Raw genomic sequence first — 14,620 nt, forward strand, 5'->3', positions numbered from 1 at the left:
ACATGTTTGTACGCTACGTTTACTTGACCTTCTGAGCTTTAAAGTGCCCAAGACAGATTTCCATTGAATTTATTATTTTTATTGGATAGTGAATGTGGTGACATCAAAGCGTAGTTTTAAACGGCTGTATGTGGCAATTTTAAGGTTTTAAAGGTAAATGTTCTTTACAGTGGATGTGTATAATGCATAGATGAAGCTTTACAAGGACATATTTTGGGCATAGATATTTTATGTTTTATCATTTGAAAGTCTGTAGTCTGTAAGGATAAGATGGTGACTTTGAGACACGGGGCTAGGGATGGTCAGGACTCTGGAGCTCCCTCTGCAGGCATCAGGGGGCATGACTGTGAACACTTTCACTTTAAAGCTGATGTTGGATTATGGGCTTTTAAAATATGGGGGGCAGCTTTTCCCCCCAGGAAGTACAGATTAGAAAACATCTCTCCAGGTTTGTCTTTGATGAAACTATAATACGCCTGGAAAAGCTTCAAAGACGACCTCGGACCTGGCAACCCCTGTTCCACCTGCTGATGTCGTCAGGTTGTGCCTACGTTTTTACCAGGAAATGACCAGCAAGACATCCGCCTGACCATTTTAGCACTCAAATTCCCTCCACTACTATACATCTCCTGTTAATAACCAACTTTCAGAGCCCTATTTAAACTGTTTCACTGTGCTGAATTCTAGCGTTGACTTTCTTTTCCTGGAAGAAAATTCTGCCGCCTTTGTGGGCTATTAATTATTTTGCTCACTGGTTTGGCTTCTCTAAAGGTCATGTACATTATTCAAAGCCTCTTCAAGTACTTTTAGACACCTTAACACGGGTGGTTAAAGTTTCATAACTGTAAATAATGCACATATATGGAAAAGTTAAAGTATTTCTTAGCCAGGGAAGGAAAAAGGGAAGGAAAAAGGGGAGAAAGGGAGAATCTCGACTTTTTAGTTGACCTTGCCATATTGCAATGTTGTTCCCTCAATAACAAAAACAACTTTGGATTAACATAGTCAATACCATTAATATAGACAAAAAAGATTTGGGAACAGTTGTCATGTTGCTTCCTCTTTCATGTTGACTGGAGCGCACAAATGCGAGGGGGAAAAAAGCATGTCAATAGAACAGTGGCTGATCAATACATGCACTTACAGCTAACTGCGGTCACTCCCGAACAGCACTGACACTAATGGGCGCGACGCGGCTGACAGCCTGGCAGTAACAGAGTGGAGCGGGCTGCCACTCCGGACCGCGCTGAATTATTGAGCATTATACAGGCGCACAGGAAGAGGAAATCCCAGCAGGGACTGAAGGCACGGAGGAGGGAACACCCCGCAATGCCCTGACACTGCAGAGATGGAGCTGAAGTCAATACTAATGCCAGCAATACGGCTAATAATGACGTTTGCCATGTCAACAGGGGACGGGTGATGTTCAAGTGTCTGTGAAGAGGAGGGATTTCCAGGAGAGCAGTAGCAGATGATCAGATCAAAGTGAGCAATGTTTGCAGATTTAGGTGTTTCCACTGAGCTGCGAGCAATGGCCTCAGATTTCAAAAAGCCAAAACAGTATAATAGGTAAACAAGAGAGGATATAAAGTAAAATACAAGCAGCGATTGGGGGGTTTTAGCTAGTGAGAAAGAGATTTTAAAAAGATATGGAAAGAGATATGGAGATTAGGTCCTCATTGTTGGTGTCTACAGCCAGCATCATTGGACTGGCTGTGTTTTATAACGGTCTAGTTACTTCTGTGGTGCAGCAACATATAATCTGGAATGCTCCGCAGTGTAGCTTTAAATGAATTCCTTATGTTTCCCTGTGACAAAACAAGTGACAAAAGTGCTTGTTATTGGCAAATCTCACACTGTCGTCTCAAAGGATTTATGTCAATAATATTACTAGATGCTCGCATTAAAAAGAAAACCCAGAAAGTGATTTGAATATGAAACCTTGCTGTGAGGTCAAACTGCAGACACCCATGGTTTGTGGTTTACTTGAAGAAAATATGGAAACAATTCACAACAACTCATCATCTGCCTTAAATAAAAAAAAATGTTCTCATGACAATGTCAATGTTCTGTTTATATTCAGTGTGGGTAGAGTGGCGAAAATGTGTGCTTGTTACTAAATGGAGTAAATGATCACAGTCTGAAAAAAGACTATTTTCTTATACTTTCACAAATAAAGTTTTTCTGCTGTAAAAGCACGCCTCCACACTTCCAAACATTGTTCTAAATCAGTAGTTGAGCTGCTGCCGTGTGGGCTAAGAGACCTGTACAACGCACAGAGCCTTATTCAAACTGACTTAATAACTATGGTGTATGTATGTATGCAAAAAAAAAGAAAAACATGAATGTGGCACCATGAGAATGAAATCATACAAACCAGCAGAGATGCTGGAAGTCTCTGAGGACAAGTCCAGGTCAAGCCCCATGCTTTCTATGTTTGATATTCACTACAATTACAGCACTGTACGCAAATTTAAAATGAATGATCTCCGATCATTTAAAAATCACTATCAGAAGCCCAGGGCTCCGCACAACCAGTAATCACAGTTTGGGGGTCACTGCCCCGAGTGCCCCAACGACCACGGGCACCACTGATGCCTTCACCCTCCAGGTTTTCTCCAGCTCTTCTCTGAGCCCCTGGTATTTCTCTAGTTTCTCGTGTTCCTTTTTCCTGATGTTGAAATCGCTTGGTATTGCTATGTCGACCACAACGGCTTTCCTCTGCTCTTTGTCCACCACCACAATGTCCGGTTGGTTTGCCATTACCATTTTGTCCGTCTGTATCTGGAAGTCCCACAGGATCTTGGCTCGGTCATTCTCGACCACCTTTGGAGGTGTTTCCCACCTTGGGGTTTCCAGCCCATACTCTGCACAGATGTTCCTGTACACTATACCAGCCACTCGGTTATGGCGCTCCATGTAAGCTTTCCCTGCCAGCATCTTACACCCTGCAGTTATTTGCTGGATTGTCTCATTGGCCTCTTTGCACAGTCTACACCTGGGGTCTTGTCTGGTGTGGTAGATCTGGGCCTCTATTGCTCTGGTGCTCAAGGCCTGCTCCTGTGCAGCCATGATGAGTGCCTCTGTGCTGTCCTTTAGTCCGGCTCTGTCTAGCCATTGGTAGGATTTCTGAATATCCGCCACTTCAGTTATGTTTCGGTGGTACATGCCGTGTAGGGGATTGTCCTCCCATGACGGGACCTCCAGCACCTCATCTTCTGTTCCCCATTGTCTGAGACATTCACTGAGCACGTCATCTGTCAGAGCCTTGTCCTTGATGTACTTATGGATCTTGGATGTTTCATCCTGGATAGTGGCTCTCACACTCACTAGTCCTCGGCCTCCTTCCTTACGGCTAGCGTACAGTCTCAGAGTGCTGGATTTGGGGTGGAAGCCTCCGTGCATGGTTAGGAGCTTTCGCGTCTTAACATCTGTGGTCTGTATCTCATCTTTCGGCCAGCTTATTATTCCAGCAGGGTATCTGATTACTGGCAGGGCGTAGCTGTTTATTGCCCGGGACTTGTTCTTGCCATTGAGCTGCTTCTTAGGACCTGCCTTACTCGATGGAGGTATTTGGCCGTAGCCGCTTCCCTTGTCACCTCTTCGAGGTTGCCATTTGCTTGTGGGATTCCGAGGTACTTGTAATTGTCCTCAATGTCTGCTATTGTTCCTTCTGGGAGTATATATATATATATATATACACTGCTCACAAAAACTTAGGGCACACTCAAAAACACATCCTAGATGTCAATCAATTCGATTTTTCGGATGAAACTCTTTATTCATAACATAAGAATGATAAATGGAAATCAAATTCTCAGCCCCTGGAGGTCTGGATCCAAAATTATAGTCAAAATCAAAGTGACAAATCAGGTCACTGGTTGATCCAAATTCTGTAGAAATTCCTCCAAACGAGTCTGTATCATCCTCAGTAGTGTGTGAGGCCTCCACGTGCCTGAATGCACTCCCTACAACGCCTGGGCATGCTCCTGATGAGACCACGGATGTCCTCCTGAGGGATCTCCTCCTAGACTTGGATTAGAGCATCAGTCAGCTCCTGGACAGTCTGTGGTGCGACGTGGCGTTGATGGATGGACCGAGACATGATGTCCCAGATGTGCTCTATTGGATTTAAGTCTGGGGAACGGGCAGGCCAGTCCAGAACATCAATACCTTCATCATGCAGGAACTGCTGACACACTCTTGCCACATGTGGCCTGGCATTATCATGCATCAGAAGGAACCCAGGGCCCACAGCACCAGCATATGGTCTTACAATAGGTCTGAGGATCTCATCCCGGTACCCAATGCCAGTCAGGGAACCTCTGGCTCGCACATGGAGGACTGTGCGGCCCTTCAATGAAATGCCTCCCCAGACCATCACTGACCCACCACCAAACCGGTCATGCTGGATGATGTTGCAGCAGCAGAACGTTCTCGGGCGTCTCCAGACTCTGTCACGTCTGTCACATGTGCTCAGGGGGAACCTGCTCTCATCCGTGAAGAGCACAGGGCACCATTGGCCAATCTGCCAATCGCTGTGTTCTCGGGCAAATGCCAATCGGGCTGCACGGTGTTGGGCAGTAAGCACCGGCCCAACTTGTGGACGTCGGGCCCTCATACCACCCTCATGGAGTCGGTTTCTGACCGTTTGAGGACCAACATGCACATTTGTGGCCCTCTGGAGGTCATTTTGTAGGGCTCGGGCAGTGTTTCTCCTGTGTCACCGTGCACAAATGAGCAGATAGCGGTCCTGCTGCTGGGTTGTTGACCTCGGTCGGCCCCCCCCAGGTCTCCTGGTGTACTGGCCTGTCTCCTGGCATCTCCTCCATGCTCTGGACACTGCGCTGGGAGACACAGCAAACCTTCTTGCCACAGCACGAATGGACGTGCCATTTTGGATGAGCATCACTCCCTGAGCAACTTCTGTGGGTTGTAGATGCTCCTCATGATACCTCTAGTGGTGAGAACACTGGACAAATGCAAAAGTGTTCCAAAAATACGGTACAAAGGATGAAGACAGGGAAATGGTCTGTGGTCACCACCTGCAAAACCATTCCTCTTTTGGAGTGATCTTGCTAATTGCCTCTCATTTCCACCTGTTCTCTGTTTAATTTCCACAACACCAAGTGAAATTGATTCACAATAAGTGTGGCTTCCTAACTGGACAGTCTGATATCCCAGAAATTTGACTGACTTGGAGTTACATTGTGTTTTTAGTGTGCCCTAAGTTTTTGTGAGCAGTGTATATATATATATATATACATACATTTTATACTTTAAAAGGGATAAAATGTCCTATATTTTTGGCATAATAATTGTAATAAAATGTAGTGTATGACTCTAGATTCACATTCTCATACTTATTTTCAATATACTATATTGTAGTTTTATATATAATAAACCTCTCTATAGCTTACCATAATAAAATAAACCACAACATAGTTCACCATAGCTTATAGTATAATGATCTATCTATACACTATAGAAGTTGATTGTAACTTCCATAAGTTATTATGTACACATAAGTTAAGCAATTTATTAGAGGAAACATCTGTAAAAGTAAACATTTCATCTTGTTTTTTGAAATTCTAACTCCCTCTGAAATTATGTCTGTTATTGTGAAGATTAGGCTTTTGTTGTTGCCAGGTTAAAGTTCATGTTGGATTGGTCCAAAACCTGCAACACTTTTGAAGCAAAATGAAATAGAGTAAATGATCGTACTGACTAACTTAATGATATGGTCCCAGTTTAAATGTTCTTACTATATAACTACCCATACCAACATACAACAGTAACTTGAGATATTTATTCCTTCACCCACTACAGCACACACTAAACACCCAATAAAAAAGCGTGGCGCGAGCACAGAAGTCATTTATTTATTTCAGAAACTTAAATACTGTAACCACTGCAAATGTTTTCATACCTTTACACTTTACAAAGACAATGGATCCGTTTGTAAACAGGACAGGAGCAAAGCCTATGGTCCACAACGAGCCTCACACATTCCAGCAATTTCCTTCACTGTTAAAATGGCATTACCGTGTCAGTCAATAGTCAAATACTATGGGGTCGGATTTTTAAAAACACAAGCACCTTTCTATAAACCGCATGGATGTATCGTGACAGTTATTTCCGTGATTATGATTTGGTCCAACTTGGTTTCTTAGGAGAGCAGTTAAACGTTGTGCAAATGTTGAAATGAGCGATAGACAACAATATACTGTCCACATACTTCTGTAGCGGGGATGACGAGGTGTGGTCAGGGGTGAGGAACGTGAAGAGATTCTGCAGGTCAGCATCCGTTTGTATCGGAAAATGTGCGTCGAATTATTCCACCTGAACAATCGGGATGTGCAGGGGGGTATTGCGAGAGCTAAAAACAAGCCGCTGACACATTAACACATCAGCCTCCCTCATTCCTGACCACACCTCCTGCACCGCCGGGTCTTTGCGCACACAGTGACGATACTTTTGACTGGAATGTCTGTAGAGAGGAATCTTTAAACATCTGCAGTTGGCCCGGTGGCTTCGTACTGTATATCTGTAAATACAAAAACTAGAGCACTTTCATTTACAATATCAAACAATACATACTTCATCATTTACACTGGGACAGAGCTATGGACAGGAGACCAGTGTTCAGGGCAACACACACCTCATATATACATTTAAAAACGTGTGCTTTTCATTATTAGACAGTTCCAGTTTACGTATTGACCGTTGATTCTTAAAACAGAACCGACTCTTTGTCCGTTTTCGCCAAAGTTAAATTGCTGTATTGTTGAAGTAAACTGTTTTTTTTTTTTTTTTTTTGAAAGATTGCTTGTGTTGAAAGTTTACATTCAAATGGGCATTAGTGAGAGAAATCTTAAACATCTTTCCCAGACTCAGATATACAACACGCAGAGTAATCCGAGGTTTCCGAACACTTTCACTGATTTTGCCTGTGGACAAACTTTCACTATGTTATTTTCATTTAGAGCCGTTTTCCCTTTTCACCACAGCAACAAAGGCAGGTTTGCGCCCCCTGCTGGCATTTGGTAGGTTCCAGGGGTATTTTCAAGTCACATCTACTTTCAAGACGCATAATATTAAGGATAATGTGTCTGGAAGTAGTTTTAAAAGCCTGGATGACATTTTTTTTTTTTAACTAAAAGCCAATTATAAAATTAGAGGTAGAACCACTTTTCCCAAAATGTTCATCGATTTAAAAGTTAGACAAATAACACACTTTGGACTTCCCAGTGTGGATACTTTGTTCTGATTGGTGGAGGAGTTGTATCTAGGGTAAAATCAAGAGTTTGTATGTTACTGTGATCAAATAGAAGGCTGTTTAGACCTTTACTGTATCATGGCACAAACTAAACAGGAAGGTGACACTACAAAGGCACAAACAAGATGCCTCTTTCATGTCTCACACGGGCAGGTCAAATACTGTAATCTCAGACAAGTAACACTGTAGCCTAGTCCCTAGAGTTTGTCCACAGTAACTAATCCACGTAAAAAGCCTGTGAAGTTCTGTCACAAGCATGTTTCGTTAGTATAGTTGGTAAAGCTGTCTCGTCAGAATAAAAAAAAAAAAAAAGGTAAGATTGTGCAAATTCCATGGCTAAAATTGAAATTCAGGCTGAACTCAAATCAGTATCGCTATCTCTATACCACTATATTATACTATACTATACTCACTGTCAGTGTAGAATTTCTAACACTAGAAAAGCTATTTATATGATTCTAGTAAGTGAAACTTTCTAAACCCACAGTAACTTTCTCACTATACTGTCACACTGTGCAGCCCTAAAGCAAACCAGCAACTCCCCATTTACGTTATCGATTCAAATTCACAGCTGTCTAGGATAGAAAACTAAAACTACTAATGTCACTTGTCAAAGTGACAAGTGGCAATTTGATTTTGCTCTTCTCACACTGTTGTCTCCAAGGCACGGCCCTGCTCCGTCCACTTTAAATGACCACTAGAACTACTGTAGGCACGACTGGGTAGACTCTGGTACATTCACACAATGGCTTTTTTACAAACTGCAATGGCAACATACTCTTTGAGCCCAAATATCTTCTTTGAATACGAAATATTACTTTGTGAACAACCTGAGGAGAAACTATTAGGCCTTTCCCACTAGCACCTGGACTTTTCCATCATAGAGAGTTCTCAAGCAGTCATCTGTACTGGGGTGTTTCACCCCTCACCTCAACAGGCTTCATCAGCAACTTTTATCAGCAATCTGGATTTACAATGATGGAGGATTTCCCTCCACCCGTCTTTAAAGCTACTCTCTTGTTCAATGGACCAGAACTCGGACTGAGGTGCTTTTAAGGTCCAATTTAATCATTTCGGGCAATACCAAAATATTGATTTCTCGATACTGGAGCAAGTGTCGAAAGTTTATTTGTAAATTTATTAGCAGTACCCATGGGCCAGCTGCTCTTCCTGGGGTCCTTAAAGAACTCATGTTGAAATATCAGTACTTCAGTTTCTTTAAAATTATGTTTTAAACCAAGTTAGTGAATTGTTAATATTTGAGTTCTTGTCCTATATGGATCGGAGTTTTGTATATAGAAATGACTTCTTTATTTTAATCGGTCTAAGCAGGTGAGCAGCACTTGAGAATGTGGCTGTGGTAATTCCCATTGTTCTAATGCATTTTAATATAAAACATTAAAATATCGTATATACAATATATCAATTCCAATCCAAAAATAACTGGTATCATTTGGAAGAACAAATATTTTAATCAATGGTGGTCATTCACTGCCACCAGCTGCTAAAAGATCAGAAGCTGCTGACGAAGTCCCGGAGGTGAGAGGCGTTTCCCGCTTTGGAAAAGTGCTGTGGTACATGTGTGTGGAGTTGGTACAAATGGAAAAGGTCTGACCCAAAACTACTGGCTTTGATTGTCTGTCAAAGCTGACTCCTGATTGGTCCTGCTCCGTCACGTGACCTGCAGCTCTGTTTCTGACTTGAAGAGGCGATTTGAAAAATACATATTGGAGAAAAAAATGTAATAGAAAAAAAAGACTTTCCACTGGTCACCACTAGAGGGCACTGTAAGCAACACAACAGCAGGCCACAACATTAATACTCAATAATAAAACGCATATATTCAGGCTGCAATGAAAGAAAGCCATTTAAATTATATCCACCTTTTTGTTTTAGAAACTTAACACTGATGTCGGTGTACTGTACCAATAGGACAACTTATTTATTTCAAATATAATACAAGGAAATAAATTAACGCGTAAAAACAAACCGGCTTCCTTCCGAATAGTCCTTCTTTCAATAAAATGAGTGGCGTTTCGTCCCTTCTTTGCAAAGTTTGTCGACACTGGACTGGCGTACTGTGCATCTCTTGTGTCACATTTCAAGGTTTTATTTGAAAATATTTGAAGTTGTTCCTCCGGTATTGTTGAAGGTCGAAGCACATCCATCCATGTCCTTCCTATTGCTTTTAAGAGAACACCTACAGTATATTTGAACGCAAAGCACTCTGGGTAATGCGGTTTTAGTATGGCACATGTCCGTAATGGCTTTTTAATAAAGAACTGTGTCTTGTGCTCTTGGATTTCAACTTACAAATACAGAAGTTCGATGTGGAGGTGAAAAACCCTTCCTCAGTGTTAGTGTATGAGCCACATTTGAAAAAGCAAATTATAGCGACTTCTAAACAGCAGTTGTTGTCGGTGGTCAGGGTTACTGAGTACCTTATTCACGATGAGGCTGTTAAAAACATTGTCAATACAGGATAAAAAACCTGTAAAATATGAATTCGGATTTTCATTCATGTGGGTCTTCAAATCCAGAAGCCAAATTCGAAAATGTTGAAGGAGGAACTTGGATTTCTTTTCAAAGTGTACAATATAGAGTAAGCAGGTGTCCCATTTTACTGGCAGTTGAAAACTTCGGAAAGTAAGTTAGGCCCACTGTAGCTTTGAAGTAGAGTCACATAAGATTTGAGGACGCGGAAATTTGGGATGGTCAAAAAAGCAAAAAAACATAAAAACATCCTTCATAGAAACCATTGAACTGCGTTTCTTCATTGGGTTGGCCCTCCGTGTCCCGACTGTAAATTGGTGCTCAAGTGGGTGTGACTTTAAAAAGAGCGCGGGTAAAAGTCAGTTCATGTCGATGGTGTTGAAGACCCACTCGGTGAACTTCTTGAGCTTGGCGGCGGAGGTCTGGGACTCCTCCTGCAGGCGCTGGTTCTCCTCCCACAGACGCTTGATCTGGGCCTGCATCCGCAGCTTCTCCTCACGCTCCTACGGGACAAGAACACTCAGGTTTGTTGGGCATTTGAGATGACTGATTTAGAATTACAGCCCTCAATAACAATGATTTTGAAAAGATCAGAAATGTAAAAGAGGGGGTATTATGCTGTTTTTGTTCAATAATCATCTTAACCGCATCTTGATGACTATCATTCACTTTATTGGTTAGAATACTGGTTCAACAAGAATCTCTGCCCCCTCCCTTTGCTCTTCTTCACAACAAACCACCGGGACGCTCACCTCAGAAGATTCAAAGACTACTCAAACATGCACAAATGCCCCAAAACACAGCCCCAAGTGTGTTTTTGATGGAGGGAACAGTAAAAAGTAGATTTTGCATAACAAACCCCACTGACCTTCTTCAAGTCCTCCTGGAGCATCTTTACCATGGCTTCAAGTTTGGTCACTTTCCTCTCCAGCCCGATGTGGCCCTCACTGAAAGGCAAAGGGCAAACTAATATTAGACCACGATATCAACAATAATGTCAGTGATTATGTATTTCATAAAAGTCACCTTGACGCCGGTCGTGACAATGGAGCTGGGTGCAGCTCGATGTGGGGCTGCTGAGGGCTGGACGCGCCGCTGCTCCTGTGGTTTGCGTCTCCAAACACGTAACTCCTCTGAACTGGAAAGGAATCATCACATTGTTTAATAAGCAACGCATTCCTTTCTGTAGTGTTTGTGTTTAATAACAGCTAATTACCATAGTGTGGTCCTCTCTCGCTCTCGAAGGTATTGGCCACGTCCACCAGGTGAGTCCACTCCAGGGGGCTGTCCCGGCCCGAGGGGAGGGGCATCAGCTCTGGGGGGAGGGGCCCGCGATGGCGCTCCACCAAATCCACCAGGGAAGTGTCCGATGCCGAGAGATCACCTGGACGCCATGTTTAAGGTCAGAGTTTAGATCAGGCCAAATTAAAAAAAAAATGTGATGAGTTTTTATGTTTGAACCGACAATGTGCCCTGTTCGCTTCCCTGCACTGAAATGACTCTGAAATGCAACCTGCCCATCTCTACAAACAAAAACATTTAGATTGATGACTCCACATACTGCTTTATTCAGCATTGTGAAAAGTTTTGCACACATTTGTATTGTCATTTCACTTTTAAGAGCCTATGATAATGGTCTATGTATGGTCAGCTCTTCCTGTCTGTCGAGTGCAGGCGTGTCTTCTGACTGCTCCAGAAGCTTGCAAAGAGACCCCGCTGCCGTCGGTTGAAATTAAAGAGCAATTTGGAGCATGGAGTGACTGAGTGATGGAATTACACCGAGTAACGCACAGCAATGAAGAGGGGTGGACTATATCTTGGCAGGAAAAGGGATGAACTGTGGAGGGAACTACCTGCTCTGGAGAATCGAACTAATGCTGAGACCAAGTGAAAGCTAATTCATTATAAATGTATGAAATACTGTAATAATTATTGTTTCCTTCTGGGAGGAGGTTGAAGCAGCTGGACCTCTTATCTCTCCTACACCGTCAACACTTTCCCTTCAAGGCCAAGTCACGGAGTTAAACCAGATATGGACTGAGGCTGTGCGACTATATTATACCACATTCATTTGAAGGATCATGCAAATAACTGCACACACATCTCCTTTCTAACCACGCTCCAATCCTTCGGCGTCTGCGTTCATGTCCTTTTCTCAACTCCCCGCTCCTCCAATCGACAGGCGAGCGCCCCTCCCCTAGCCCCCCCCCCCTGCTTTGTCTTAACTTGAACCTGATTGTAATTTTGCATATCTTCTTTTGTAAGGCGCATCGAGTTGCCTTGTGTGAAACACGCGTTATGATGCTACAGTATACAGTATATGGTTAAAATCACCTAAAAGGAGATTGAGCATAAATTGGGGAGACCTTTAACAGATGAAAGACAGGGCTTTTGTTTGTACCATGCAGTTTAACCCCCAGCTTGTAGGAGGGCCTCCTCAGTGGGACGCCCCGCGTGGTAGGGGAGCGAGGCAGCGTGGAGCAGCTGAAGAGGACGTCACTGCCCAGAGTGGGCTCGTTCACACTGTCCGAGAGGGGGGGCAGGCGCTGGCCTCGGTAGATGCTCTCGTCAGACAGAGTTCTGTGGAGTGAGCGGCGGCGCGTCAGTGGCTGCTCTGGAGCCGACTTCTGAGAGTGCTGCAGGACAGAACAGGGGCCAAACATGACTGGACTGCACATCAGAGGACAGAGAGCATTGGGTACAACATTTAGACACATGCTACTTTTATGGCTGCAATAATCAATTACTTTGATAATTACTGCTTAATCTGTTGATCGTTTGTCCAGTGAGTTATTGAAAGGCAACAACTGACTGATGAAACACATTAAGAGACAACGAAGGTTGTTGTTTCTAAAGGTGCATTATGCAACATTTTATGCAAAAAAAACTTGACATTTGTATTATTGTTATTTGTGATATTTGACCTTGTAGTAATCTATGGGCTGTATGAGGGGTCAGCATGACACCTTTACTTTCGAACACTGTGGTCTCTCGGACACTCAAGGATCAATCGCTTTGTAGGTTTTCTGGTGAGAGGGTCCTTTTTCTTAACACATAGGAGAAAAGGGGCGGGCACAATTCATGGCGGCGCCCACGCGAGCCTCTGGAATAAGGTGAATACGAGTCCCTGGAAGTAGTTTGTAGATATTATTCAGACTTTCAAGTCCATAATAAGTTTAATGATATCCTTACTAAAGCAAATTCAGTTGCTCTCTTGCTTCAAACGTCGTTATTAGTGGAGCTTACCTTCTCCTTGTGCCTGCGAGGCGGTGCAGGGGGACTGTCCGGACTGTGTCTCTTCATGTCCTCCTCCATGGTGGACTTGGCGTGAGGCTGCGGTGAGTGCATGTCCCGGAGTGAGGGCCTCGCAGCTGGGGTGGGAGCCACATCAACACTGCTCTCTCCTGGAGACTTCCTGGATGAGAAGACACAAAGTAGTGAAATTATCACAAAGCGCGCTCCATAATAATAGTGCTGCTTTATTTAGCCACAAGAGGGCAATCATGCAACAGTAATGTCCCCATTCACAACAAGGATGTGCTGCTTTCTTTGGATTAAGGCTTGGTCACCTTGTTGTGCACTTCTATACAGCACATTACATTTTAAATGTCAAAGCTATCTGAAATACCGGTAAATTTAAAAAAAACTACATGTGAATGTGGCCCAAATTTATTTGCAAATAAATGTGAATACAAGTGTGTATTACTTCTCTCAACCACAAGAGGGCAATCATGTAATATGCAGTCACTTAAAAAATGAATGGGCTGTGATAGCACTACTACAGGAATGTAAACACAGCGAATAATGTAACTTAATGTAGAAATCTATAATTACCAGTAGTAATAGTAAAAGTAGTAGTAATAGTAGTAGTAGTAATAGTAGTAGTAGTAGCAGTAGTAATAGTAGTAGTAGTAGTAGTAATAGTAATAGTAGTAGTAATAGTAGTAGTAGTAGTAGTAGTAGCAATAATAGTAATAGTAGTAGTAATAGTACAATGTTGTGTCCTGTGAATAGAACATATTACAAAAGTATATATAACAAAGAGTAGTTTAACAGTCTTCCACCCTCCCATGTGTATAACTGCAAGTGAATAAACCTGTGAACGCTAATTTCAAGGCACTCTGAAGCATACGCGCTCCGTGCCCCCCACATTCCCTTGCCTTACTTTATAAACTCCTAATTAGAGCGTATACGCTAATTAACATGCTAATTACTTAACTGTTAATAGGTGTACGCTAAAGTGCATAAAAAAGTCATAAAACTACTATAAGAAGTGCTTCAAAAAGTGAAAGCAGCAGAGCGATGCCCGCCTCGCTCATTACTAACTTCTATAGGTCGCACTGAACCCTAGTCCTTACTTGCGAGTGTCTCCAAAGTCCACAGAGTTGATGGTGGACCCGGGCTTCCTCCAGCCAATCAGGTACTTGGACTGCGCGCCCTGTCTGGGGTAGAAGCTCTTGGGCCCCGGGGCCACAGAGGACTGTGAGGGAGACGTGGCTGCGGACGAGGACTCCTCTCTGGGGGAGCTGTGAGCCGAGTGTCTGGAGCTGTGGACAGGAGGACGACGTGGAGACATGGAAATTCAGAGTCAAAGTAATGAATAAGATCAAATACAAGGAATACTGAACATGGAAACAATACTGAACTGGACATTAAACCAACCACTGTCTCAAATATTCTACAGAACATCAGGCTGGTAATGTTTGAGAGCCAATTGTCATTTACAAAATTGACCTGGCGATGAATCTAATGAATATCTTCTCAAGGTCAGACAGTAAACCAATCAGAAATTGATAATGTCCCCCATGCTGTTCATTTTCTTTCGAAGAAGTTGAAAAACAAAGCAGC

At 42.9% G+C, this 14,620-nt stretch overlaps 1 protein-coding gene across 1 annotated transcript in view; it reads right to left on the bottom strand.

The window, feature by feature from the left end:
* Positions 1-8,782: 8,782 nt before the first annotated feature.
* Positions 8,783-14,620, bottom strand: part of sipa1l1 (signal-induced proliferation-associated 1 like 1) — a 41,647-nt gene continuing 35,809 nt past the window's right edge. Inside the window, exons 16-22 of the mRNA XM_079572137.1 lie at positions 14,131-14,319; positions 13,019-13,187; positions 12,174-12,408; positions 10,989-11,156; positions 10,799-10,910; positions 10,641-10,719; positions 8,783-10,275 (exon numbers count right to left, since the gene is read on the bottom strand). Coding sequence (XP_079428263.1) covers positions 10,132-10,275; positions 10,641-10,719; positions 10,799-10,910; positions 10,989-11,156; positions 12,174-12,408; positions 13,019-13,187; positions 14,131-14,319 — 1,096 coding nt within the window. The 3' untranslated portion in view covers positions 8,783-10,131. The remainder of the gene's footprint in view (positions 10,276-10,640; positions 10,720-10,798; positions 10,911-10,988; positions 11,157-12,173; positions 12,409-13,018; positions 13,188-14,130; positions 14,320-14,620) is intronic.

Source organism: Gobius niger (genome assembly GCF_951799975.1).
Source record: "Gobius niger genome assembly, chromosome: 15".
Lineage (NCBI taxonomy): Eukaryota > Metazoa > Chordata > Actinopteri > Gobiiformes > Gobiidae > Gobius > Gobius niger.